Source organism: Carlito syrichta, unplaced genomic scaffold (assembly GCF_000164805.1).
Source record: "Carlito syrichta isolate Samal-C Ts95f unplaced genomic scaffold, Tarsius_syrichta-2.0.1 Scaffold303575, whole genome shotgun sequence".
Classification (NCBI taxonomy): Eukaryota; Metazoa; Chordata; class Mammalia; order Primates; family Tarsiidae; genus Carlito; species Carlito syrichta.
In genome coordinates, this window is record NW_007247671.1 from 296,856 (window position 1) to 320,905 (window position 24,050).

A 24,050-nucleotide genomic window follows, 5' to 3' on the forward strand; every position below is an offset into this window, starting at 1 on the left:
GCCTGGGTTTTGTTTGGGAAAATACAGCCTCCAGGGGCCAAGTAGGAGCAGCAGGAGAAGGCTGGTGGGGTGCAGTCGCTGCTCACTGAGCACCCTGTCCACGAGGAAGATCACTGCAGAGCAGCGAGGCAGCATGGTGAGAGGGAAGCAGGAGTCGCTAGAGGGAATGAGGGACCGTGGCCGGGACATCATGGGGCCACATCCATCAGAGTAGGTGGCTCTACTGAGGGCAGTCATCGTCCCGAGGCTCAGGCCAAGGGCCCTGTCTGGGGTGGCATCTGCAGAAGTGTCTGGAAAGGGCTGCTCAGAGGGGATCCCGGAGGCTGCTCTGGGAGCTGGGGAGCCCATCAGGAACTGACATCCAGCTACCAGGGCTGTGGCAGAGGCCATTCCTCGGCTGGGTAAGGCTGGGCTACCTCACTCAGGGCTCACTTCTGTATTAAAATGCACATCACGCCGGGCTCGGTGGCTCAGCCTGTAATCCCACGTCTTTGGGAGGCTGAGATGAGTGGATTGCTTGAGCCCGCGGGTTCGAGACCCGCCTGGGCAGCGAGACCTCATCTCTACAATAAATCAAAAAATCAGCCGGGCGTGGTAGCGCATGCCTGTAATTCCGGCTACTCGGAAGGCTGAGGCGGAAGGATCGCCGGAGCCCAGCAGGTCGAAGCTGCGGTGGCTGGCAGCGGCCACTGCATTTCAGTCTGGGCGACAGAGTGAGACTCCAACTCAAAAAAAAAAAAATTAATTAAAAATAAATAAATAAATTGCACATCATACAACGAAGACTGAAGGATGATGGTAGATGGACAAGGAACGGGAGCCAAACTCTATGGGAGGTTGGGACTGCAGGTAGATGCACAGCTGCCGGACACCTGAGGACCCTCTCCTCCTACCAACAGCACTGCCTCCCCTCCCCACAGCCTAGAAAGGTGGGCAAAAATGGTCCCTTACTGAGATCTCCCAGGACGGGGCCTGTGCGTGGTGGTACCTGTCCCTCCCCGGGGACACCGCAGGCACGCACCTAACGCTGCTAACCGCTGTCTGCCGGCAACCACAACTTGGCCACTAGTGGGCAGTGGCTAGCCGGCAGGGTCGGCGGTGCCTGTACAGACTCGGTACAAGTTTTGTGAATTTTACTTACGCCTTCAAAGCGGCTTCTCTCTTTAGTTGTTGTTATGACCATCCTATAAAATGAGCAGGACAAAGGTGATCGCCGTTGTGTAAACTGCGACACTGGCTCGGAGGAGCTGACTTACCCGCTTCAGGTCAGAGCCATGGAATCAGTGCTGGCCGCATGGAGGAAAAGCAAGTGAGCTCCAAACAACTATCAGAGTCGCGAGGACAGAGACGTGGCCCGGCCTGGGAAGGGACTGCAGCTGAATGCTACCGTTTGGGAGTTCAGGGTCTTATTTGGCAAAAACAAAAAAAGATAGATTAAATAAGATAGATAGCCGGGCTCGGTGGCTCAGCCTGTAATCCCGCACTTTGGGAGGCTGAGGTGAGTGGATTGCCTGAGCCCGTGGGTTTGAGACCCGCCTGGGCCACTTGGCGAGACCTCATCTCTACAGTAAATCAAAAAATTAGCCGGGCGTGGTAGCGCGCGCCTGTAATTCCAGCTACTCGGAAGGCTGAGGCGGAAGGATCGCCGGAGCCCAGCAGGCGAGGCTGCGGTGGCAGGGAGCGGCCACTGCATTCCGATCTGGGCAACAGAGTGAGACTCCAACTCAAAAAAAAAAAAAGATAGATAGATAGATGGATAAATGGATGATAGATAAGATACATAGACGAATGATAGATTAGATAGATGACAGGACAGTTGGATAGAAAGATGAAAGATTAATGATAGGTTAGATGATATATAATTGACAGGATAGATGATAGATAAGATAGATGAATAATAGATTAGATAAGACAGATGAATGATACACAGATGATAGATAGATGGCAATGCTATGTTGTCCCCAAAAGACTTTCTGGAATGTTACTGGTCTGAGAAATAAAAAAGTCAGGCACTACTGACTTACATTTAGGGGTTTCATATTCATGACTACTGTGGTGGGTTGTCTTGTAAGATAACAAGGACTAGGACTAGGAGCTCCTGGAACCCTCCTGTTCTCCAGGCGATGCCCCCTCAATCCCCATCTGCACTCCCCTGCAACTGTTCCAACCCGGTGGCTCCCAATTCTGGCTTTCCTCAAGTCCTCATAGCACCCCTTGCCTTGGCTCCTTGGACTTCATCTTGGGGTTCCAAGTGAGCAAGACAGGAACCAGAGATAATACTCAGAACCCAACACACGAATCTTAGGACCAGTCTGCTTAGGGAAGGAACCTTAGAGATGTCCTCAGACAGCCCCTGCCCCATTTTGTGGACAGAGTGACTCGCACAGCTGGGACACAGCTCCCTCTTGCCCTGTCTCCTCACACAGCAGCCAGGGGGGCTCTGAAACATGCAAGCCAGGTAGCATTCTTCTGATTAAACTCTCCATGACTTCGTATTGTTTAGTGCAAAATCCAAGCCCTCCTGGCCTGAGGCTCTCCATGGGCTGTGAGTAGCTGTCACACAGCCCCCTGCCGCACGCAGGCTCTCCCCAGGCCTTCCCCATGTGCATATTCGCCATCCCTTGAGAGCACTCTGACCTGAACTTACCCTAGGGTCTGTTGTCTCCTCCACTGGAGTGCAAACTCCACAGAGGTGGGGCTTTCTCTGCTCACTGCTGCATCCTCAGTACCTAGAACAGTGCCCAACACACAGTAGGTGTTCATGTGTCTAGCAGATGGCTGACTCTGAGAGGTCAACATAGCAGGGATGGAGTGGGCATTTAATAAATTGGCACTCAGTGTGGTGATTTCTAAAAGATCTAAAAATCGACCTTCCATAGACCCAGCAATCCTTTCTCGGAATATACCCAGAACTCAAATCATTCTACAAGAGATACCTGCGCACACGTTTATTCCAGCACTACTCACAAGAGCAAAAACATGGAACCATCCCTGCCGTCCATTGAAACTGGACTGGATTTTAAAAAATGTGGTACATATACATGATGGAATATTACACAACCATAACGAAGGACAAAATTATGGACTTTGCAGCAACTTTGATGGATTCAGCGTCCATTATACTCAGTGATCTATCACAGAAACAAAGAACTGAGTATCACATTTTCACTTGTAAGTGGACCCTGAAAAATTAACTACATGAAAGGGACTGGTAGTAGTGAGACACTAGCAGGGGAAGGGGGGATACATAACATCAACAAGGCTACCTGATCCCAAATCAGGCGAAGTAAAGACCAGTGGGAGGCCCAAGCTTCACCTGTACAATGACCTCTTATGTACCTAATCCTGAATTGTACCCCACATCTTTAAAAACTTGCTTCCAGACATGCTGACTTCATCTTGGCTGCTTGATTGTATATAGACTGAACGGCAAACCCTCTAGGGCACGGCTGGCTGGATATTCGATGAACTAGCCTGGAGTCTGTGTTAATTCCAAAATAAACTCTAGAATTTCACCTAGAGGAAACAGTTTGCCTGAAAATAAATATGACTTTCCAGAAGGCCCAAGCTTTCTCAGGGAAAACAACATCCTGTACTTTTAATCCACAGCGCAGAAGAAAAACTTTGGAATGCACAGTGGGGAAGTGCACTGGGCAAGGCCAGCCCCTCCCGTCCCGTGGCACGCAACGCCGAACACAGGGCAGAAGGTGACTATGGTGTTTGGGACACCTAGACCCACAGGTACATCCAGATCTCTCTCCCCAGGCCTATCTCCTCTGCCCTACCTCCCCTTCCACCTTCATGTACAAGAGCAATCAGAGGTAAGCGGGGAAGTGGGGGATTCACCCCTGGGAAGTCTGGATTAGAGTGGAGCAGCATTAATTCTGCTTCATCGAAACCTGACATAGGCCCGTTATGAGTAGTGCTGCAGCCAACCCCAGGGAACGGGGTGTCAATGGGCTCACCCTCATGTTGTCCCAGAATGTTGAGGGGACCCTGCAGGGGCCCCTTCTCCACCCACTGGCACACACGCTCGATACAATGCAGGGAATGTGTCTTTATTAAGATGCAAGCAAGCACAGACGTCTCATGTGGAGTGCTCAGCAATAGCCATACAGTACTAAAAATAGAAAAATAGAAATGAAGTTTCACAGAAAGCCTCCCTCACAGATACAGGGTAAGGTGCTGCCAAGCCCACCATGTGAGGCCATGTGTCACCTGAGCTCTCCCCGGTCACATGCGGAGATGTGGGCTTCTCGCTGCACCTGTTCAGAGATGGCACCACAGCACAGAGCCCCTTGCCACAGCAGCGACCCTTCTGGCCAAGTGTGGGTACTTCCCAGCCACACAAATCCCAGACACAGCACCCGTCCTCACTCGGTAGCAATCTGCTCCAGGCTGGCGGCCAGCCCGTGTCTCCTCTGGCCGTATCCCCATGGCTTCTCCAGCAAACTGGGGTCAGAAAGTTAAGCAGGTGGTGAGGCAATGACCCCCTCTTGATGCCCTCAGAGATACAAGGGGACAGGGTGGACAGAGACAAAGGCAGGAGTGTCCACCTGATCTGAGTGAAGTGGGCGGTAAACTTGTAAAACGGTCCTTCCAGAGCTGATAGCTCATGCACAGACAGAACAAACAGAGTGAAAAGACCTGGGGTTTTAAAAAAATGTACCATGAAGCATCCGCTTGCCAGCATAAGGAGGTCATGGCCTCAGGGAACAAAAGCAAGACGGCAGAAGGAAACTCCAATTCCGAGCGCATCACCGTCTTTCTGCGGCAGCTCCCCACGCACTGCATTCAGACACCACTGTCTGCGTTAGACTCCCCTCTGCTGGCCCCTCAGGCAGGCTTCCCCAGCGAACGCTGTGCGGCTCCTCTGCACTAGGCCTCTGGAGCTGCTCGCCGGAAGTCTCTCGCAGAGAAACACCCCTTCTGAAGATAGCCTAGTGAACAGTTTCTGCTTTATTTCAGGAAGGTTACAAAGAACTGAACTCCACCAGAGTCAGCAAATGTCCAGGCTTCCCCACACATACCCACTCATCCTCGGTTCTCACCACCACATCAGAACCAAGTGAGAACTCAAAGGCTGCGCCTTAGATAACAAAACTACAAAAATAAAGAGTTACCCTGAGATCTTTCTACCATTCAGGTGTGGTTCGCTCTTGATTCCCCTTGGAAATGAACTTTTATTTGGTTTACTGACATTTATTTAGATTTCCAGTGAAAATCTCTATAAAATACAATAAATAATATGGGGCTGAAAAGGCAGACATTCTAGCTGCATATGTTACAGACTTTATAAGTATGATACAGGCCACCAGAATCGTGTTTGGAATATGACACTTGGAGACTTCAAATCCTAACGGCGAGACAGCTGCTGTGGATGGGAACGAATCACACTTCCTCCACCTTCTCTGCTGCTTCCTCCCCCTGCTGTTTACACACTGCTTCCGGAGTCTGTCCAGCAAGTAATAAATGAATGCATACGGGACTTTTGGCTAGTAGAGTGTCTGGGTATTGTGAGCATGCAGGTTGCTGTTTCTGTTATTATAAATAAAAGTCAAACGTGAGGTCACACTTTCCCATCTTCTGTTTATACACTAAGTCAAACTTCTCGTTCATGGAGACGGTGAAGATGTCCTTCCATAGCCCAACTCTTCCTGAAACACAAGCAAGGGCAGAGTTTGCTGAATTCACTTGCTGTCAGGCCAGCTATTGAACCAAAGGAAGCCTTGGAAATGGATCTGGAAGATTCCAGATCCATTTCTGGACTCCTTTGAACTTGGCCTATGAGGGCAGGAAAGGCCCCTGAGCTACTGATCAGGTGGGTCCCATAATGTTTCTGAACCTACTGGAGGTGGCAGAGCCTGGCCTGAACCATCTTTCCTCTGAGCCTGCAGTGGGGTGAGCCACAACCACTGCCAGAGCCATGCATGCCCTGGTGAGTCCCCAGTATCCAGAACAGCCCTGGCACATGTGGGTTTTTAATAAACATCCCAGAGAATGAGCAGTATCAGCTGAGTGTATGCACTGCCCTGGGTATCACGTGGAGCTCTGGTCCCCATGATGCCAGTATTCCCTCATGGCTCAATAGCTCCTCCAAGGCATCACTGGCTTCTGGATAATTTAAAAAGGAAAAAAAAAATCGTCCAAAGGGCAGAAAATTTTATGGCAAGTAGGAAGCCCTCCTGACTGGGTCAAGGGCTAAGACTTCAAGAAATCTGCCCTTGAGGGGGAATTTCGAGTGAATAAAATAGTCGTGGCATAAGTTAGCTTTACAGAGTAGATGCAAAAAGTACACTGCAGCAAGATTCCCTGCCTCAACACCAAAAGAAGTCTCAGCACGATTCCCAGCTGCTCCACCACGGGCTAGGTCAGAAAACCAGACCTCTTCCTGGCAGCTGTGAAGGAGTGTTGAGCTGCGGACTCATATGCAGACACTGGTCTGAGTCAGCTTATGAAGGCTTAGGAAAAACAAAGAGAAAGAGGGAGAGGAGGACTAGAAATGACAAGGGAAGCCACGGATCCCATTTTACTTGTTAACTACAAAATCTGAGGTCGGTCAGGTCCAGGAGACTCTGAAGCTGTTGGGAGGGGGTATTCTGGACTTCCCACTTGTGGGAGCTGTGAACATATCCCCGGAGCAGAGGCCCCGGGCTTTTAAATAGCCACTCATTTAGAATTCTTCCCACTGCCAGCATTTCCAAGAGATCAGAGCTCTGACTGTCCAGCACAGATCCTTCGTTAGCTCCGTTACTGACAGCTGTCCTTGTCCTGGCAGGACCTCAGGTAGGAAATTGCAACCCTGTAAATGCTGAGCTAAAGCATCCAACATGATAAGGAATTTTTCTTTGGTAACGAAAAAGTATCAGTGTTGGAGAGACAAAAAAAGAAAAAAGAAAAAGAAAAATGATTCTTGCAACTGCTTAATGATACCTAAGGGACAAAATTAGAAGCTTCTAGACCAACCAAACTATATTTTTCCATGACTATTTGTCTCAGCTGAGACTGCTGAGAACTCATCAAAGGAGTCACCCACCTGGTTTAGGATTTGGAATCAAGACAATTTATGCTGTGATATGAATCAAATTTAAGCAATGCAGCTGGCTACTCGGGCCCCTGCATTCTCACCAACTCAAGGAGATCTTCTGAGCAAAGAGGCAATGTGCTAAAAGAAAACAAATCAAAAAACTGAAATAAAGCAAACCAAAGTAAACAATGACAAAGCAGACCCATGGGAGGAGCATATGGGCACACAGTATGTTCCGACACTTCCTCACCACACAAATGAACCAAGGGGGTATTTTGGAGAAGGTCACATCCAAGGATAACAAAACACAGCAAAAGCAAAACTAAAAAGGAGCAAATAAATTTTAAATAATAAATATTTGTGAAGATGCAGCCAGGAAATATATCACAAGGTATTGTGGTTCAGCTAACTTCTTCCTGATACAGTCGACTGCTCTGTCTTAATAAGGACTTTGCCCTTGACCTTCAGAATAGCCGTTAGCCATGATCAGCCCCTTCTCAGAGGAAGAATGAAAAGCTGCAGAAGCTCAAGGCCTGACCTAAGCTGTGTCTCAGGGAGGTGGGGCAGGATGAGACCAGAGCACGGCTCATCCCTCAGGCACCCCAGGCGTTCTGCTATACTGCACACGTGCTGCCGCAGAAGACCATGTGTGGTCCTGGGCCCTCCCCTCCAACATCCCCACCACCTGAGACATTCCCGACACACCACGTGTCTCTAAGATTCATACTTACCAAGAGGAGCCCTCTACGGTCACAGCCACTGCCCTGGGGCTCAGGGGATTTTAAAGCCCTAATTCTCCACTCCTAAGCAGTGTCAATGCCATGTGTCCTTAAGGACAGGGAGAGTAACCCGGGCAGATCTGGGAGGATTCCTACCGGGAACATCTTCCTTATCTCCAACTGCCTCATGCCCACCAACTGTCACTTGCCGCCAAGAGCAAGTGCCAGCCTGACTCTGTACTGCTCACTCACACTTGCCTGCCCCGAGGCAGAGCTATGCCTCATCTGTATCACCTGTACCCAGAAGCTGCTCAGACAATGCTCACCGGGTGAAGGAAGGAAAATGGCATCTCCTCACATGGGAACTGCCTTCTGGCCACTTCATTTAACTCTCTCCCACAAGCCAGTTAAAGGTTGTGCTTTGAAATCTCATGGCACCAAACACCTGGATCTGCTCTGTGAGTCATCTGATCTCAGGCCATCTGGGAAGACCTTTGCTTGAAAACATTCTGTCCACAAAGCCTGAAACATTCCCAGTAGTCACCCCTTTTGAATTAAAACACTACTCGGAGACAGTGCAACCACCAGTGGGTAGGATATGCCGTCACTCTGTGAGCACATGCCATCAGAGCTCACCCCTGGCAAAGCACAGGGTACAGGATAGCTAAATACTGCTGTTAAAGGGACATAACAGTCTAGAAAAAAGCGAACACTCCCCGGGTCCCTGAGCAGGGAGAGAACGAAGACGGGAGGGAGCAGGAATGTGGGCGGGAGCTGTAAAGGGGCACATACCCCGGCCCACAGGCAGGGCCTCGGCGTTGCAGCACTGGTCCACCAGCTGGTGGCAGTGCTCAGTCAGAGACTCCAGTTGGGCCTTGTCACAGGACACCCCCAGGAATCTGGCCAGCTGCTCCACCATCGTCACCAGGTCCTGGAAGACAAGGACAGAGAGCAGAGCAGTCCATCAGAGGTAGCACCATTCACTGGACACACTCTGGGCAGGGCTTGCGCTAAGGACTTTTTATATACTGCCTTGATTACTTAATGCTCAAAACAAGGCTGACATCAGCAGTCTGAAAATAAAACTGAGAGGTTAAAACATTGCCCGGAGGCGCTCAGCTCTCAAGGATCAGACCTGGAATTCAAACCCAGTTCCTCCAGGGAATTGGGAAGCAGACATGAAGTCTTAATAGAGCAGTGGTTAAATTTTTAAACAGCAGTAAGAAGTAAAAATGTACTTCAGAGCCGTGCAAGGAGCAAACCTAGCTGGCTCTCTTCTCCTGCTGCCACCCCATCAGCTAGAGTCCAGACTGGCCCCTGGGAGAGCAGGGAGGCCCCTCAGGGCTCCAGACAGACCCATGCCAGAAAGGAAGTCTGCTTGATCAGAGGCAAGATTCCCTTATCCCTTTCGCTGGACAGGAAGCCATATGCAGGCCCCGTGATCCCACCCACATCACTGACATAGTGAACAGTCTTCAGTGGGACCACACACACCTGCTCTCCACACATAACCACCACTTTCTCCCCAGGAAATACAAGGCACCTCATCTCCTCAGTATGAACCCTGAGTGGTCACCTGGCAGGTGCCTTGGTCAGGCAATAGGAAAATGCTGGAGGTTGCTTCTTCTCTTGACAGTATATAGAGCAAATTTGCATATTAAAACCTCTGCGAAGTCCTACAGTAAAAACCTGGTTTAATTTTTTTAATGCAGCACTTCCCAGACCTTAAAAGAAAATGTTCTGTGAACTCTGGTTTAAGTGTCAGCTCCTCCCTGATCCCCACAGTATGATGTGGCAGATTCTGATTCCTGCCTCTGTGGTCTCCCATAGGGTGAGGTGTGGCACACCTAGCCCCCCAGGCCTGTGCACAGGGCTGGATGCAGAGGGATGGGGGTGAGACAGACATTAGAGAACGGACAAAGGAATAAAGAGATCACTCTCACTTGCCCTGTCACTGAGTGTGCTCTCTAAAAAGAAAAAGAGCGACAGACAGACTAAAGAAACCTGGCCCTCGAGAGGCCACAGAGGACACAGTTGGCCTAAACATAGGCCACTGGGGTGGCCAACAAATCCTCATCAGGCAACTTGTTACCCACACAGAAGGAGCATGTCTGCCAGGCAGCGGCCAGTCACTCGTTCCAGGGCTGCTCACTGGCTGAAAGCAAGCTTGGGATCAGGCAGTGCCTCAGTTGGCTAGCCTTAGAGGACTCGCTTTCTCTCCCAAGCTGCGTTTTTCCCATATGTAACTAGGGATGGCAGCAGCCACCTCCACAGGACTGTAGCAAAAGGCCAGGCACCATGGAATGGAGCCAGGATGTCTAGGTCAGGTCCCAGCACTGCCAGGAACCAGCTAGCCACCCAGTCACCATCAGGAGCGCCTCACCAAGACTGGTGAGAAGACCCTGCAGGGAACACTGCCCGGGTCCCTGAACAGGGAGAGAACGAAGACTGGAGGGACAAGCATGTGGGCAGGAGGCTGTGGGGGGCACATACCCCTCCCCACAGGCAGGGCCTCGGCGTTGCAGCACTGGTCCACCACCTGGTGGCAGTGCTCAGTCGGAGGCTCCAGGCCCAACTGGAGTCTAGCACAGGGAAAAAGTCCACTGTAATCGCGTTGTGGTAGAGGAAAAGAGAAGGAAGGAGGGTATGGGAAGCCTCGGACACACAGGCAGCGAGAGCTTGAGCACTACCATTAAGCGCCACAGTGAGCATTCACAGGACCCATTCCACAATCCTGGGGATCGGCCCTGGGGACTCAGGGCTAGTTTTTGGAGTAAGACACAAACATTATTAATTCCTAAAAATATGATTGCTGTCATTTAATTTCCACTAAAGACATCCGGCATTACTGAAGTTTCTGAAAATAGAATGCACCCACGACAACTAGACATTAAAACCGACTGACTAGGCACGCCATGTTGCCACTCAGCAGCTTTGGTCAAAGCCCGTATTGGCTCCAACAGGCACAGGCAGGCTGGTGGCCTTGACTCTAATGGACTGAACACAAAAGGTCTGGCCACTCTCATGGAGGAGATAGAGAAGAATGAACTTACCACTACGGGGCTGCGACAAAGGTGTCTGTTTTGACTGTAGAACTCGTGGTTTGCCAGTAAAATAATGCCTTCAGTCCCTATTACTGAGGAAACAGAAGCTCCAGGAAGAACTGCTGACCTGGCAGCACCTCCCATGGTGTGTGTGCAGCTGGCCAAACTGGGTGCTCTTCCCATCACCTTCCCACATGGGAGCCCTCACCAGCCCTGGGCAGTACATGCCCCCAATTGCCATATCATAGATGGCATAACAGTGACCAGCTGACAGGCACATACCCAGAGCTCAAGAAATTATACCCCTGGGGATGGACTCAAGGAGCAAGAACGTTGATATACACCAAGACACAAGATGGCTCACAGCAGCATTACTCCTAACCACTCCTAAATGGAAACCTGAATACTCAGTAGCACTGAGCAGAGGACTAAAGTGTGGTGTCTTTATGCTGCAATGCAGTACTTACTGCAAAGAAATGGACAAGAACAAACCACTGCTACAACACAGGCGGATGAACCTCAGACGATGCTGAGAGAAGCCAGATGCCAAGAACCCATGGAGTTTCACACCCAATGTGAGGTGCCAAAGCCACACTAAGCTCTGTCTGGCAAGAGACAGCTGATGGCAATCACCTCTGGGAAGCAGAGGGTTAACCAGGAGAAGCTAGAATGTTCTGGATCTGGGTAGTGGTTACACTGGTGTTACACGTAAAAAGTTGTCAAGCCATGTATATATGGATTTGTATACTTACTGTGCAAGTTATACCTCACAAACAAGTGCAAAGAGCCGGTACTGGGAAACTATGGGGGAGAGGGGGATGGGATTAACAGTAGCAAATATCTGTCTGGGGATGGGAAAACACCTCTTATCAACAGGGTGCCTGAAAGAAACGTAATTGTACACCTAACCCTTAACTGTACCCCACAAAACCATAATAAAAAATATTGATTAATTAAAAAAAAAAAACAAGTACAAAGAGCAATAAACATTTCTTATGCATTTGCTAACTGCCAAGTGGGTCCAGTGTCAGACCTATATGTAGGTGATGCCACACACAATCCCCTCAGCGGATGTTGTGAAAGTGGGTGCCATCATCTCCCTAGCTGACAAAGAAGTGAGGCAGGCATGACTGTGGCCTGGGCAGCTCAAGTCCAGAGCCCAGGTCAAGCCCAGAGCCTAGAGCACATGTGGCCGTAGCCTAAGGCTTCCCAAAGCTCATGGCAGGGCATGGGTTCCATTTCAGCTCAGGCCACACCTTCCTCTCTACCACACCATCCTCACTGTGTGAGAAAGGACCCTAAATGAAGCTCTGTTTCAAGTCATGTGGAAAAGAGGCAGACAGGAGGTAGGGGGCTCAGGTGAGCAGTGAGGCCAGCTTGCCCAGCAGTCAGCTCCACAGTGCGTATGACCTTGGACAGGCCGCATGACCTCTCTGGACTGTTTCCTCATTGGTGACACAGGGCCATGGTGAGGATTCAATTGGATAACCTACAGTAAGCACTGGCAGGCAGCAGACACACAGACGGGCTCCTTCCTGTACCCCAAATGAGCCCCCAAATGCCACATCCCTGAGAAGGTGGACCTGGCCTGTCCTCATCACAGACACTAAAGCTCAGGTACCCAAGAAGGAACGGAGGACCCGGCACCCAGCACCATGAAGTGCTCTCCTGTGATGTGTTCACATTCAAGTCTCTAATCCACCTGGAATCTTCCTGTAAGGATGTGGTGAAGTGCAGGGCTGATCTTCTGCCCCTGGGATTCTGAACTCCAACTCATCATTGACTACCACTGCCCGTCTTTCCCTGGCTCAACTTCCTCTCAGCTCACCTCTCCTATGTCCTGGCTGACCAACTCCCCATCCTACCTCCACCTCCACTGCTATTCGACCTAAACCTGTTTGTGTGGTCTGTCAGCCGCTGCCACAGCCTGGCTTACTGTCTGTCCCAGCACCGATATCATCCCCCAGCCTTGGCTCAGGCCACACTTCCACAAATGTTCCCTTATGGTCCACACTTGCACCCTCATCCTCACTGCTCTCTCCCAAAGTCCAGGTAACTGGTGTTTCCTGCCTGTCCTGCTCTGTCTCTTCCTGGAAAACACTATTTGTCATTTTCAACCCCCTCCTCACATCCTGCCTTCTCCCAACACCTAGAAAATGCTCAAGTCTCTTCTATAAAGTATAAATGAAACTCTCCCTAGAACCTGGGTTCATCAACCCACAAGCTACCTCATGTTTCCAGCCATATACTGGTCTCTCCCGGATGCCCCGTCAACCACACTGCAGTGCTCCAAAGGCCTCAACCAGTCAACCTCAGGTGTCCTCCTCACGCCTGCCTTCCTGGGTCCCTCAGTCACACATGGCATTGCTGCCCCCGCCTCCCTGTGGCTTCTTGAGGCTACCCCCTCTGCTCTCCTTCCGGCCCACTGCCCATCCCACCCCTCCTGTCCCTCTTCAGTCTCCTCTTCCTTCTGTGGGGACTGGGACCCCAGGGTCAGGGCTTGGCCTCTTGCATCTCGTCCAACACACGGGCATTTACACGTTGCTGTCTATCACGCCATTCCAAATGCAGTAATAAAGCACCCTCCACTTGCTCACAGTTCTGCACTTGGACGGGGCTCAGCTGGAGGAACTCCTCAGCTGGTCATGCTGGGGTCCCTCATGGGGCTGCAGCCATCTGGCAGGACCCTGGGCTCAGAAGGCCCAAGATGGCCTTGCCCACGTGTCTGGCAGTGGATAAGGGCTGCTGGCAGGGCCAGTGTCCTAGTCCCCACGGCTTCCTGAGTAGGACAGCCTGGAGTTTTTCAAGGTGGTGGCAGCATTCTGCAAGGGCAGGCCCAGGTACGCAAGTTTCTGTCTGCAGCATGCTTATGCATGTCCTACTGACTCCAAACTCACTTGGCCCAGCCCAGAGTCACTGTGGGAGGGGACACACAAGGGCACAAACACTAGGAGGCAGGACTCACTAAGGGCCACCAGTGTGATGGGTACCCCTAAGTACCTGAATTTCCGAACCTCCATCCAAGCTCCTTCCTTGAGCCCAGGAGTCATCCGACCCTCTATTCATGGGAGTCCCTGCTAGCTGTCCCAAAAGGTCCCTTAAACTCAACACCCAGAGCCTGTTCCTCCTCCCAAGCTTCCTATCAGACTTCTAGGACCAATCAAGACTCCGTGCCAGACCCTGTCTGCCAATTCCAATGTCACCTCCAGCAAAATCCCCTCTCTTCCTGTGCCCATCTCCGCCATCACTATCTGAACTCTTCCTAGCACACATGCAGCACATACCTCTGCACAGGCCGTGGCCCAGATCAGGAAGGCAGGGCCCCCACGTTTGCCTGGCGCAGAGCTTGCCACACCGACGAGCAAACCCAACTCCTCCCAGCAGCCCAGGTGGCAGCCTGCCCTCCCTGAGTGACCTCGGAGCACTGAGCACCTGTTGTGCTGCAGGGCAGCGTTGGGAGCATAGACCAAAGCACAACGCCTGGGGCAGAGTTAGCTCCTCCTGCACCAGCGGCACAGCCCTGCCTGGGCCCTTCACTCTCAGAGCCTTAGGATTCTCATGGTCAAAGAGTTTCTACCTTGAAGGGTCATTCATTCGTTCAACAAATGCTTACTGAGAGCCTACTATGTGTCAGACATTGGTACATGAACAAGACAGACAAAAATCTCCCCCAAGAGACTTTATCCTAATGCAAAAATCTCCCCCAAGAGACTTTATCTCCCCCAAGAGACTTTATTCTAATACAGTAATAAAATGAAGACACAAACGATAAAATACATTACAAGACGATACATGCTGTGGAGAAAAAGGAAGCAGGAAAGAGGAGCACTGGGGAGGCAGGAGGGGGGTCCAATTCTAAGTGGAGGTCAGGGAAGGTCTCACAGATAGGGTAGCACAGGAGCAAGAACCTGAAAGAAGTGAGGGAATGACCCACATGGATATCTGAGAGAAGAACATTCCAGATGGGGCAGGGCAAACATTAACAAAAGCTTGTTAGACAGGTTCAAGGAACAGCAAGGAAGGCAGTGTCAGTTAGACATGTGGGCATCTGTTGTGTGGGTCTGACATTCACCCAGAGTGGCATAAGGGCAGAAGAAGAGCATGGTCTGGTTTGAGTTTTAGCAGGGAGGCTGGGGAAGAGGCAGGGAGGCCGCTGAGGAGTTTACTACAATAATCCAGGCTGGAGATGATGCTGACTTGGGCCAGGGAGACAGAGCAGAACTGGGGAGAAATGGTCAGTCGTGAGACATAATTCAAAGACAGAGTCCACAGGATTTGGAAAACAGATGTAGGATGTGAAAGAAAGGTGACAAGGATGACACAGGATTTTCTGCCTGGGGAACAGAGTGGAGTCAGCGGCCATAACTCGGACAGGGGAACAGCAGAGGACGTGAGGGGCAACCCACAGAGCTTGGCTTGGACATGTTAGGTCTGGTCTCCTTCACGTGTGTCTAGGAGGGCACACAGTTGGCTTGATGTTCAGTGTGGCCATGGTCTCCCAAGACCAGAGGGTGGGCGGTGGACCAAATAGTAGGGAGTGAGCAGAGTTAAGAGGGAGGGCTGAGGCCAGAAGCCAGGGCATGTGGCCTCCTAACATCAGGGAGAAGAAAAGGAACCAGCAGAGAGCGGACGGAGCAGCCAGAGCCGCAGGAAACCAGCAGAGGGTGGTATCCTGGCAGCCAGGGGGACATGACGAGCTGTGCCAGGAAGTACTGATCACGCCTTTAGCAATGAGGAAGTCAGTGGGGACCCTGACAGCAGCCTGGGATGGGGTAGGGGGTGGGGGCTGGTTGGAGTGGGCTCAGGAAGAAGAGCAAGGAGACAGGCGAGGGGGAGCAGCCCCGGGGTCTAGGGAACAGGGAAAGATGCTGGGAGGGGAGCAGGGTCTAGGAGGGAGAGAAATAGCACATTTCTTGATTACCGGGACAAATCAGGCTGAGAAGACACACGTTAAAAGTGACACGCTAACCCACACCAAAGCACTTCCAATAGTACCTGGCACGTGGTGAGGGTACTTCCCTTTACAAGTGCTCACAATGATAGGGATGACTTGTCTGCCTCCCCGCTGGACAGCTCTGGGGTACAGGCCAGGCGAGGCGTGCCTCACTTCTCCATCCCCCCACCTGCAGGGCCTGGCGTCCAGCGAGTGCACGCCTTCCAAAGCTAGCAACGCACATGGCCTTTCCAAGCACCACACTCAGCACTCAGAGACAAAGCCACTTGCAGGCAGATCCCTAGGGCTGGGCAGCAGTTGGAGAGCTGCGATTCTGAGGCAAACAGGCTAAGACGAGAAATGTAGACTGCCATCTCGGCACTTTGCCCCCAGAGTAAGCCTGTCTTCATGCTTGAGGAAGAGCACATTTGAGTCCACGTGGTGCTTCTAGAACTCCTGCACGATGGAGAGGCTGTCCGGGCAGCGGCGGAGCCTGGCTGCTGCTCGACATCGACTGCTAAGGCAGGGAAACAAATGATCAGGTCTTTCTGCAGCACTGCATCCCACGGCCCAATCCAGAAACCGCCCTGGGCTGGGCCAGCAGAGGTGCCAGGAGTGGAGCACAGGCTGGAGGCCCAAGCACTGCCCCTGGGGACACTGGGCATGGCATGGAACTTGTAGGAACCTGCATTTGCCCCCAAAGCCCAGGGTTTGGAGAGGTTATGCAGGGCACCTCCAATGGTGTCCACTGTGGTCTCTGGGGTAAGCAGGCTCTGAGCATCCCCTGCATGACCTCTGAAGAGTTCCAGCATCAGGAGCTGCTGGGCGAGGGCCACGGCACCCCAGGACAGCAGCTCCCAGCACAACTCACCCGATGCATGTCTTCATACTTGAGGAAGAGCACATTCGAGTCCATGCGGTGCTCCCAGAACTCCTGCACATGCTCAAACCAAGAGCCGTAGCCCACTGTGGAGACAGGGGCAGGGTGAGCACACAGCCGGGAGGAGGAACACACACACACAGCACCACCTTGCCTTCCTCAGGCTCCCCTCCTGCTGCGTGGCAGTTGTGACAAGGATACTGTAATGCTTGTAGACAAGCCCCCCGGCCTCTCACATTCTGAGCAAGCTTCCTCTGCCAGCATCCCATACCCCTGCCCCTCCCTGCATTCTGCACACCTTGAAGACCTGACTGCTGGGGTGAAGGCCTTGGGAAGGTGTCATCGATGGCACCTGGCAGTGGAGCTCAACACTACCCAGTAGTTTATCCACTTAACCAGGAAGAGAACAAACCCAGAGGGACTGGAACAGAGGGCCAGTCAAAGCTGCCAGCAGGGTGGGGTGGGGTGTGGGAGGCTCTAAGACAGATCCAGAATGTGGGGCTCTGCCAGGCAAAAGGGCCACAGGCAGCATCTGTGGGAATCCAGGAATTCCCCGGGAAACCTGAGGCTGAGGAGAGGAAGGAAGCCCCATCCTGACACCCGAGGGCAGAGCTCCTGTTCCCGCAGCTCAGCCTGCACCTCCTATGCTGTTCCAGAACTTCTGGCTTGGGGTGGGGACACAGGCAGTGAGCAACTCATTGGGGTTTCCAGCCAGCTTTATACAAACAACTGATTCTCACCCACCTATCAGGAGGACATGCCCATCACTGTGAGGGCTTCTCCCAAAGGACCTCCATAACCTAGAGAGTAAGGCCTCAGAGAAGGATGATCATGCAGTGGGGGAACCTTGACCCCAAGCAGTGGGAAGCAGGCATGGCTGGATAAGAGGTGCCGGCTGGGAGTGGGTTCTGTGGAGGTTTCTCCTGCTGGGCCCCAGCCCCTAGGCCCCCTACAGGATTCCCACTGTCAGAAGCTGACCCCTGTACCCCAGCAAGCCCTCCACATGTTCCTGGACACCAGGAAGAGACACACAGACACACAGGGCCAACCTTCAAAACTTCATACAGGACCCCTTCGCTCTTCAGAGAGGAAAAGTCCCAGGGCAGGGAAGAGACTTGCCCAAGTCACCAAAAAGTTCATAATCACGGGAGCCTAGGCAGGGAAGCCCTGGTGCCCTGACTCAAGGTCCATCTAGCTGGAACAAAATCTATGCAGAGTAGACCCTGGGCTGAAAGAGGAGTCAGAGGCCCCATGAACATGGAAGATAAAGAAAAATCCCTCTCTAATCCAAGGGACAATGCATGAAGTCCTCTGAGACAGAGTTGCATGGGGAAACTGAGTCAGAGCTTTGGAAGAAGCAAGGCACTCAGGACTGCACACTGGGCCACATGCTGAGTCTCTGGTTCAGCAGGTAGACAGGAATGTGGTGCCAGCTGGTGGGACCGAGTCTTCCCACTGAAATGCCTGAACCGGGAAGGGAGGACTCCAGTTCCCTCCTCTCTCCACCTGTCTCACTCCGCTCCGAGGAATCGCCCAGCTGGACTGCCTGGGAGGAACAGCAATCACCACTACTCACCCCCAGAAGGACCCTGCCAATGGAGCAGGTCCTCCACACTGCGCATGCCACATGAGCCTGTCACAGAGTCCTCCACACTGTACTTGTCACCATCCAGGGCAGCCCACGGCCCCCTCTCCATGGAGTGCGTGCATCACAACATCCTTATGTGAGGTCTTTTCAGAGCTTTTACAATGTGCTATGACCTTCAACCTCTTTCTGTTAGAAAACAGTATCCTTCCGGGCCTCCTCATGCCTGTCAGTTCATGACTTCTTTAGAATCCCAGGCAGAGAAGAAAATCGTCCTGCATTCCTTCTGATCTGTGCCCTGGCTGTAATCACTGAGTGACTAAAGAAAGGAAACACTGGGAAGTGAGTCAACATGTCAACAGGGTTCTGAGGGGACTCTGGGTGCAGCTTTGCACTCAGTGGTGGGCAGGTCTGTGACCTTGACAACACAGACAGGCCTACACTAAGACAACTTTAACTGCTGCCTAAGCACGAAGTGTGTGAGCCCTACCCCACACAACAGTCTGAATCTGGCAGCCTCTGGCTGTTTGTGGGGTGTCCCCGTGCTCCATAGAGGCTGGAGTGCATGCTGGGCCTTAGGAAATGGCTCTGGAACCTCATGAGTAGGTTGCTCCAAGTGCCTGGTAGACCACAAGGGCACATCCCAGATGGTAGGCCCAGGGTCTCAGGTGCGCCGGTGGTCTCCTATCCCTGCAGGCGCCTGCTCCTAAGCTGGCACAGCTGAAGCAGGGATTCAATGGTAGAAAACTGAAAACTAAGACACACGATGGGACGTTCAGGCCCTGTGAGCTAATAAAGTGCAAGAGCCACGTCTGTACTGCTGCAGCACAAGGGTGGGGGCAGGGGGCCCTCCCCCCGACCCAGCCCAGGGAGGCAGCTCCAGTTTGGCCACCCCAACTTTCAAGAACTGTGGGGACATGATATTCCTGGATCTCTGTCACGTGATTCATCTTAATCTTGTCACACAATCTCACTGCAGAGCCCCTGATAAGCCACACTGAACAACGCAGCTGCATGTACTTGGGTTGGGAAGAAAAATAAGAAATGTGTTTTCAGACGTGGGTAGGAAAAGGTCTAGGGGAGGATTTAACTGAAGCATGGCTACGACTCGATCCACAGCTCCTCTGGCTGCGTACCCTCGCTGCCCACTTCCCGTCCCAGGATCCCCAAAGCTATGGGTGCTGCTTGGGGAAAGCAGGAGCAGAGCCAAACTGAGAAGACGCTTCCACCTCTCCCAAGGGGCCAGAAGGCCTGGGGCAGGGTAAAGAGTAAGGACTGGGAGGGAGTGGGCCTGCTCCCCCATCCTAAGGTCCAGCCTTGCTCGCGAGCAGTGCAGGGCTCGAAGGGGGGCCCAAGAACAGCACTTGGCTCAGTTGCCTTTCTCCTTGTGGCCACAAACCTCCTGGACAGGGCACTGCCCGCATCAACTGTGCCCTGCCTCAATCACCTGTCTATCCCTGAGGTTCAGCCAAAGGCCCACATGCCTGTCACACCTGACTCCGGCCTCTGTCACTAACGTCAGTGACATCTGAGCCTCCATTTTTACTGTTTTCATTTTCTCTCTGTTGGAAACCTAGGCAGGAGGGGTGTTTAAATGAGGAACTACTCAGACATCACAACCGTGTATAGGAGAGAAGGGTTTGGGATTAGATGGACCCACTCTGCCATACACAAGCTCTATGATCTCGGATAAGCGCATGGCACCTTCGGCCCTAGCATCTTCACCTATAAAAGGGCACGCGGGTCTTATTTACGAGGCCTGCAACGCACACAGCACACACAGAGGAGGCCTAGTATCTGCTGGCTTCCATGACAACTAGCTGCTTCTGTTCCAACATGCTGTCAGGCCACCACACTTACACTTATCATTCATAAATCTCCGGCAGAATTCCTGGAAAGTGCCTCGGTAGCTCATGGTCCTCAGGGAGCGGTGGAACTGGTAGTAGGACACCACCAGGTCCTTGGGGTTGCGAGCCATGTAGATGACCTGTGGGTGACAGAACAGGTGAGTGGGCCTCTCCCCTGCCAGGCATGGATGCTCTGCACAGGACCAACCCACCTACATCCCGCCCCTGTGCATTACAGACCAACAGCCTGTTTCCAGCATCAAGTTCAGACCCACGCAGCAACTGCCTTCCACCATTCCTATCTCGGCAGAGATATGTCCTCTTGCCCACACAACTGCGTCTACAGGATGATGACTTGAGAACTTTGCTACATTGTTGTCCTCTAGTACTACTTTACAATCAATAGAAGACAGAAAAGGGATGATCCTGATCCTGGTGAGGAGAACTATCAACCTCATCAACTTGATGCTGATTGTTTTTGAGAAAATGAAGACAATCAGGTGTCTTGAAAGTGGCAGGGAGTCCTGTGCCCCATGCAGGCACACTCTGGGCTTCAGCTGGTTACGTCCATGTTCAGTCATGAGGGAGAAACAAATGTTAAACACTAACTAAGAAACTAGAGACACATGACCCAAGACAGTCTCTGAAGAGGTCTTCACAAGTCTAAGTTCTCTGGGTGGAGAGCTCCCTGGGCCAGGTGTGTGCCAGACACCTGCCTGTGACCCACATGGGAGCCTCAGACTCCTCTTGGCAGGATCTGATCACACAGGGAGGTGGAGGAGATGGCAGCTTACCTTGGAGTCCCCATTGTGGAGGTCGGAGGGCAAGAAGCGGTAGGGCAGGTGACTCTTGAGGAGGCGGGGAGATGTCAGTTCCTGCACAGGGTCAGAGGGAGGGGCAGAGGCAGGGGAGAGGAGGCAAGGCTGTCACTCTGGGTCTCCTCTCAGGGAGAGGGTCGCTGGCTGAGCCAGGACCAGCACATGGCACCCCAGACAAACGTCTGAGACATTACCACCCCCAGGCTGGACCCTCAGGGTGGAGACAAGGGTCCCTGTCCTCAGCCAGGGGACAAAGTTTTGCTCAGAGGACCTGGCCTTGCCCGGAGTAGCCAAGAATGGGCCCACTGAGGAAGGGCCCTGAGATGGGCCTGGAAGATCAGCACGAGGCACCAGGCAACCTGGGCAACACTGGAGCAGCATAGCAATCCAGCCCGATGCTCTCGCTACTGCCACCTGCCCCTCAGACCTATCAGCAGCAAGTGATCCTGTAAGTCACAGCAGGACTGGGTGTCCAAAGCCCCCTTCCCCTGCCGTACCACAGCCCCTAGGCCTGCCAACCGCCCCATGACAAGCCAGGCCCCTCTGCCGTGGGGTCTTTGGGCTCACCGTTCCCTCTCCTCTCCTCTTCCAGGACCTTCCTCAGATATCCCCAAGAGGCCTGCCTGTCCTTTCCCCCATCCGCTCCCCTTCTAGCACTGACCACTGCCTACTACGGCTTCCCAAGCTGAGGCCATGTCCCGAGGCTGTCAGTCACTACGGCACTTGATACCAACAGCAGTGCCCAGCACAGGGTGGACCCTCGGCACACTGAATGACCGTCCGAAGGGTTCCACACAGGCAGAGGACCTGAGGCTGAGATGCCGACAGGGGCCTGGTCACATGAGCGACCCACACGGAGATCTTCTGCTGTGACATGGCGCAGAGGCAGACATACTTCCAGAGCTGTGTTTCAGATTGCTCCTCCAGCGGGAGGGTGGACAGGTGTGGCAAAGACTGTGGCTCTGCCCACACAGGGAGTGAGGCTGAGCTAAAGAGGTGCAGGGGGTGGGGTGAAGAGAACACTCCAGGCACGACAGAAGGCAAGGTGGACTGGAATCTGGGGTTAGACTGATTTTATTCTTGACATGAAATATTTGATGTATATGCACCCGACCCAGCAACCTCGACAGGCAGTAGCACCTGGGAGCAGGCAAGGGGGAGACCCAGAGCCTGCGTCCCACTGAGGGCCCTCCATTGTGCACCCCATGTCCTTTCCACTTCGTACCCTCAAGCTGCTATGTCACCCACCCTGATCAGATTCCAGGGTCCCTCACCATGGGCTCAGGCCTGTCAGTTTCGCTCTTGGTTATCTGGGGCTACCTGCTTTCTCCTGAATCCTCTCAAAAGCAACTTTCACTCATCAGGGTGCAAATGCAGAAACATCCCCCAAAGGAAAGCTGAGGCCAGATGCCACTGGCCCAGAGAGTACCTTGATGATGTCTAGGCCTGGCTGTGGATACTCCAAGACTGGGAGCTGCTCATCAATGTTCATCAAGCCGATCTCATCGGGGTCAGCTCCCTGGCTCACCAAGTAGACCACCTCCTGCAGCAAGCTTGTGCCTGGAGGAGAGAAGCCATGGGGAAGGGTGCTCAGAGGAAGCCCAAGGGGCCTGGCCCTGCTCTCCAGTCAACACCTGCTATCCAAGGAGGGGGCTGAAGGGACCCAAGTGAATCCTGGGGAAGAGCAGTGGACCAGGCACAGGGTCTCAGCCTGAACCCCCTCTGCTGGGCCATGGGTGTGCCAGCCACTTTCTCAGAGGGGGCAGGATACTTCTCCAGGCAGTGAGAAGTGATAGGACATGGTGCCTGCTGTATCAGCGGCTCACAGGCTGTAACGGGCAGATGGCTCTGATCTCAAGGCCTCCAGAGGCTGAGCTTTCCAGTTAACCGGGGAATAATGAGGGGCCGGGAAATGACTCGCTAGCGCTAGCCAATTACTTATTCACGATGAACCCATCTGCCCAGTATCTACTAAAGCAAAACACATGTATAGCCTGTGATCTAAGAAATCTACTCCTGGGTAGACACCCAAGGGAAACCAGTGCTTGTGAACTAACAGACATGTTCTAGAACAATCTGGGCCACATCACTCATAAAACAGCCAAAATTTGGTGACATAAATGTCCATCAATAAGAGAATGAATAAACTGTGATGACCAAGCAATGGGCTACTACACAGCAATGAGAAAGGCTGAGCTACTGCTACATCGACACGGCAAATCCCACCTCCAAAAGGCGACCTGTTGTGGGATGTTGTGTGTTTCCACTCACATGAGGTTCAAGAATGGGCAGACCTAAGCTGTGGGACAAAGGTGGGAACAGTGGTTATATTGGGGGGAGTTACTGACTCAGGGAAGACAAAAAAGAGAGTCTGGAGTCTAGAATTGTTAACTGGGTCTGGTGGGAATGACATGGAAGCATGCTGTGAGATAGATAAGCATTTTCGTCCATGGTTCCTGGCTCCCGACCCCCACAGCCCTTGTCAGTCATGTGTTACAATGCTGGCGCACTTTGGGCCTCAGGAAACAGCGTCTCCCTCTCTCTGACCTTCTCCTGCCCTCCTCTCACCTGCTCCTTTCTCTCCCTGAGGCAGGCCCTAAACTGAAAATACACTCGCATCTTCCTCTGTCTTTCTGTCTTGAGCTGACCATCAAAAAATTCTGACCTACCTTGACTGACTATAGGTCTTAAGACCCCCATTTCAGAAGGGGCCCTGCCACATACCCAGAAGGAAGGAATGCTGTGCAGACAGACCTTGCCAGGTTTCCCCATTCAGTCTATTAGTATAAGATCATACCCTCTTTGTTCAATCACATTTCTACGCAGTTGTCAACCATGCCTATGTAATAAAGCCTCAATAAAAACACCAAAGGTCAGGGTTCAAAGAGCTTCTAGAGAGCCGAACACATGAAGGGTGGTCACCCAGGAGGGCCCGGAAGCTGCCCATCCCTTCCCCCATACCTGGCCCTAAGCATCTCTTCATCTATATCCTCTGTAATACTCTTTATAATAAACCAGTAAACGTGTTTCCCTGAGTTCTGTGAGCTGTTCCAGCAAATTAGACCTGAGGAGTAGGATGTGGGACCCCAACTTATAGCCAATTGTCAGAAGCACAGGTAAAACAACCTGGGGCTAGCAACTGGCATCTGAAGCGGGGGGGCAGTCTTGTGGGATTGACACTCAACCTGTGGGATCTG

General features: G+C 52.4%; 1 protein-coding gene across 1 annotated transcript; it reads right to left on the bottom strand.

Annotated features, from left to right (window-relative positions):
* Window positions 1-4,037: 4,037 nt before the first annotated feature.
* On the bottom strand, window positions 4,038-22,416 carry SULT4A1 (sulfotransferase family 4A member 1). The gene is made up of 6 exons (XM_021712663.1): window positions 22,283-22,416; window positions 20,830-20,910; window positions 20,049-20,175; window positions 16,595-16,689; window positions 8,539-8,677; window positions 4,038-5,657 (listed from the first exon to the last, which is right to left on the bottom strand). The coding sequence occupies exons 1-6, from the start codon at window positions 22,343-22,345 to the stop codon at window positions 5,545-5,547; spliced, it is 618 nt and encodes a 205-aa protein (XP_021568338.1). The 5' UTR covers window positions 22,346-22,416; the 3' UTR covers window positions 4,038-5,544.
* Between the last annotated feature and the right edge of the window lie 1,634 nt (window positions 22,417-24,050).

Coding starts and splice junctions, on each gene's coding strand:
- SULT4A1 (XM_021712663.1), bottom strand. CDS start 22,345: ATGAACATTGATGAGCAGCTCCCAGTCTTGGAGTATCCACAGCCAGGC. Junction 20,176..20,829: donor TCCACAATGGGGACTCCAAG/GTAAGCTGCCAT, acceptor TGTCACCCACAG/GTCATCTACATGGCTCGCAA. Junction 16,690..20,048: donor GAGATTTATGAATGATAAGT/GTAAGTGTGGTG, acceptor CTGTCTCCACAG/TGGGCTACGGCTCTTGGTTT.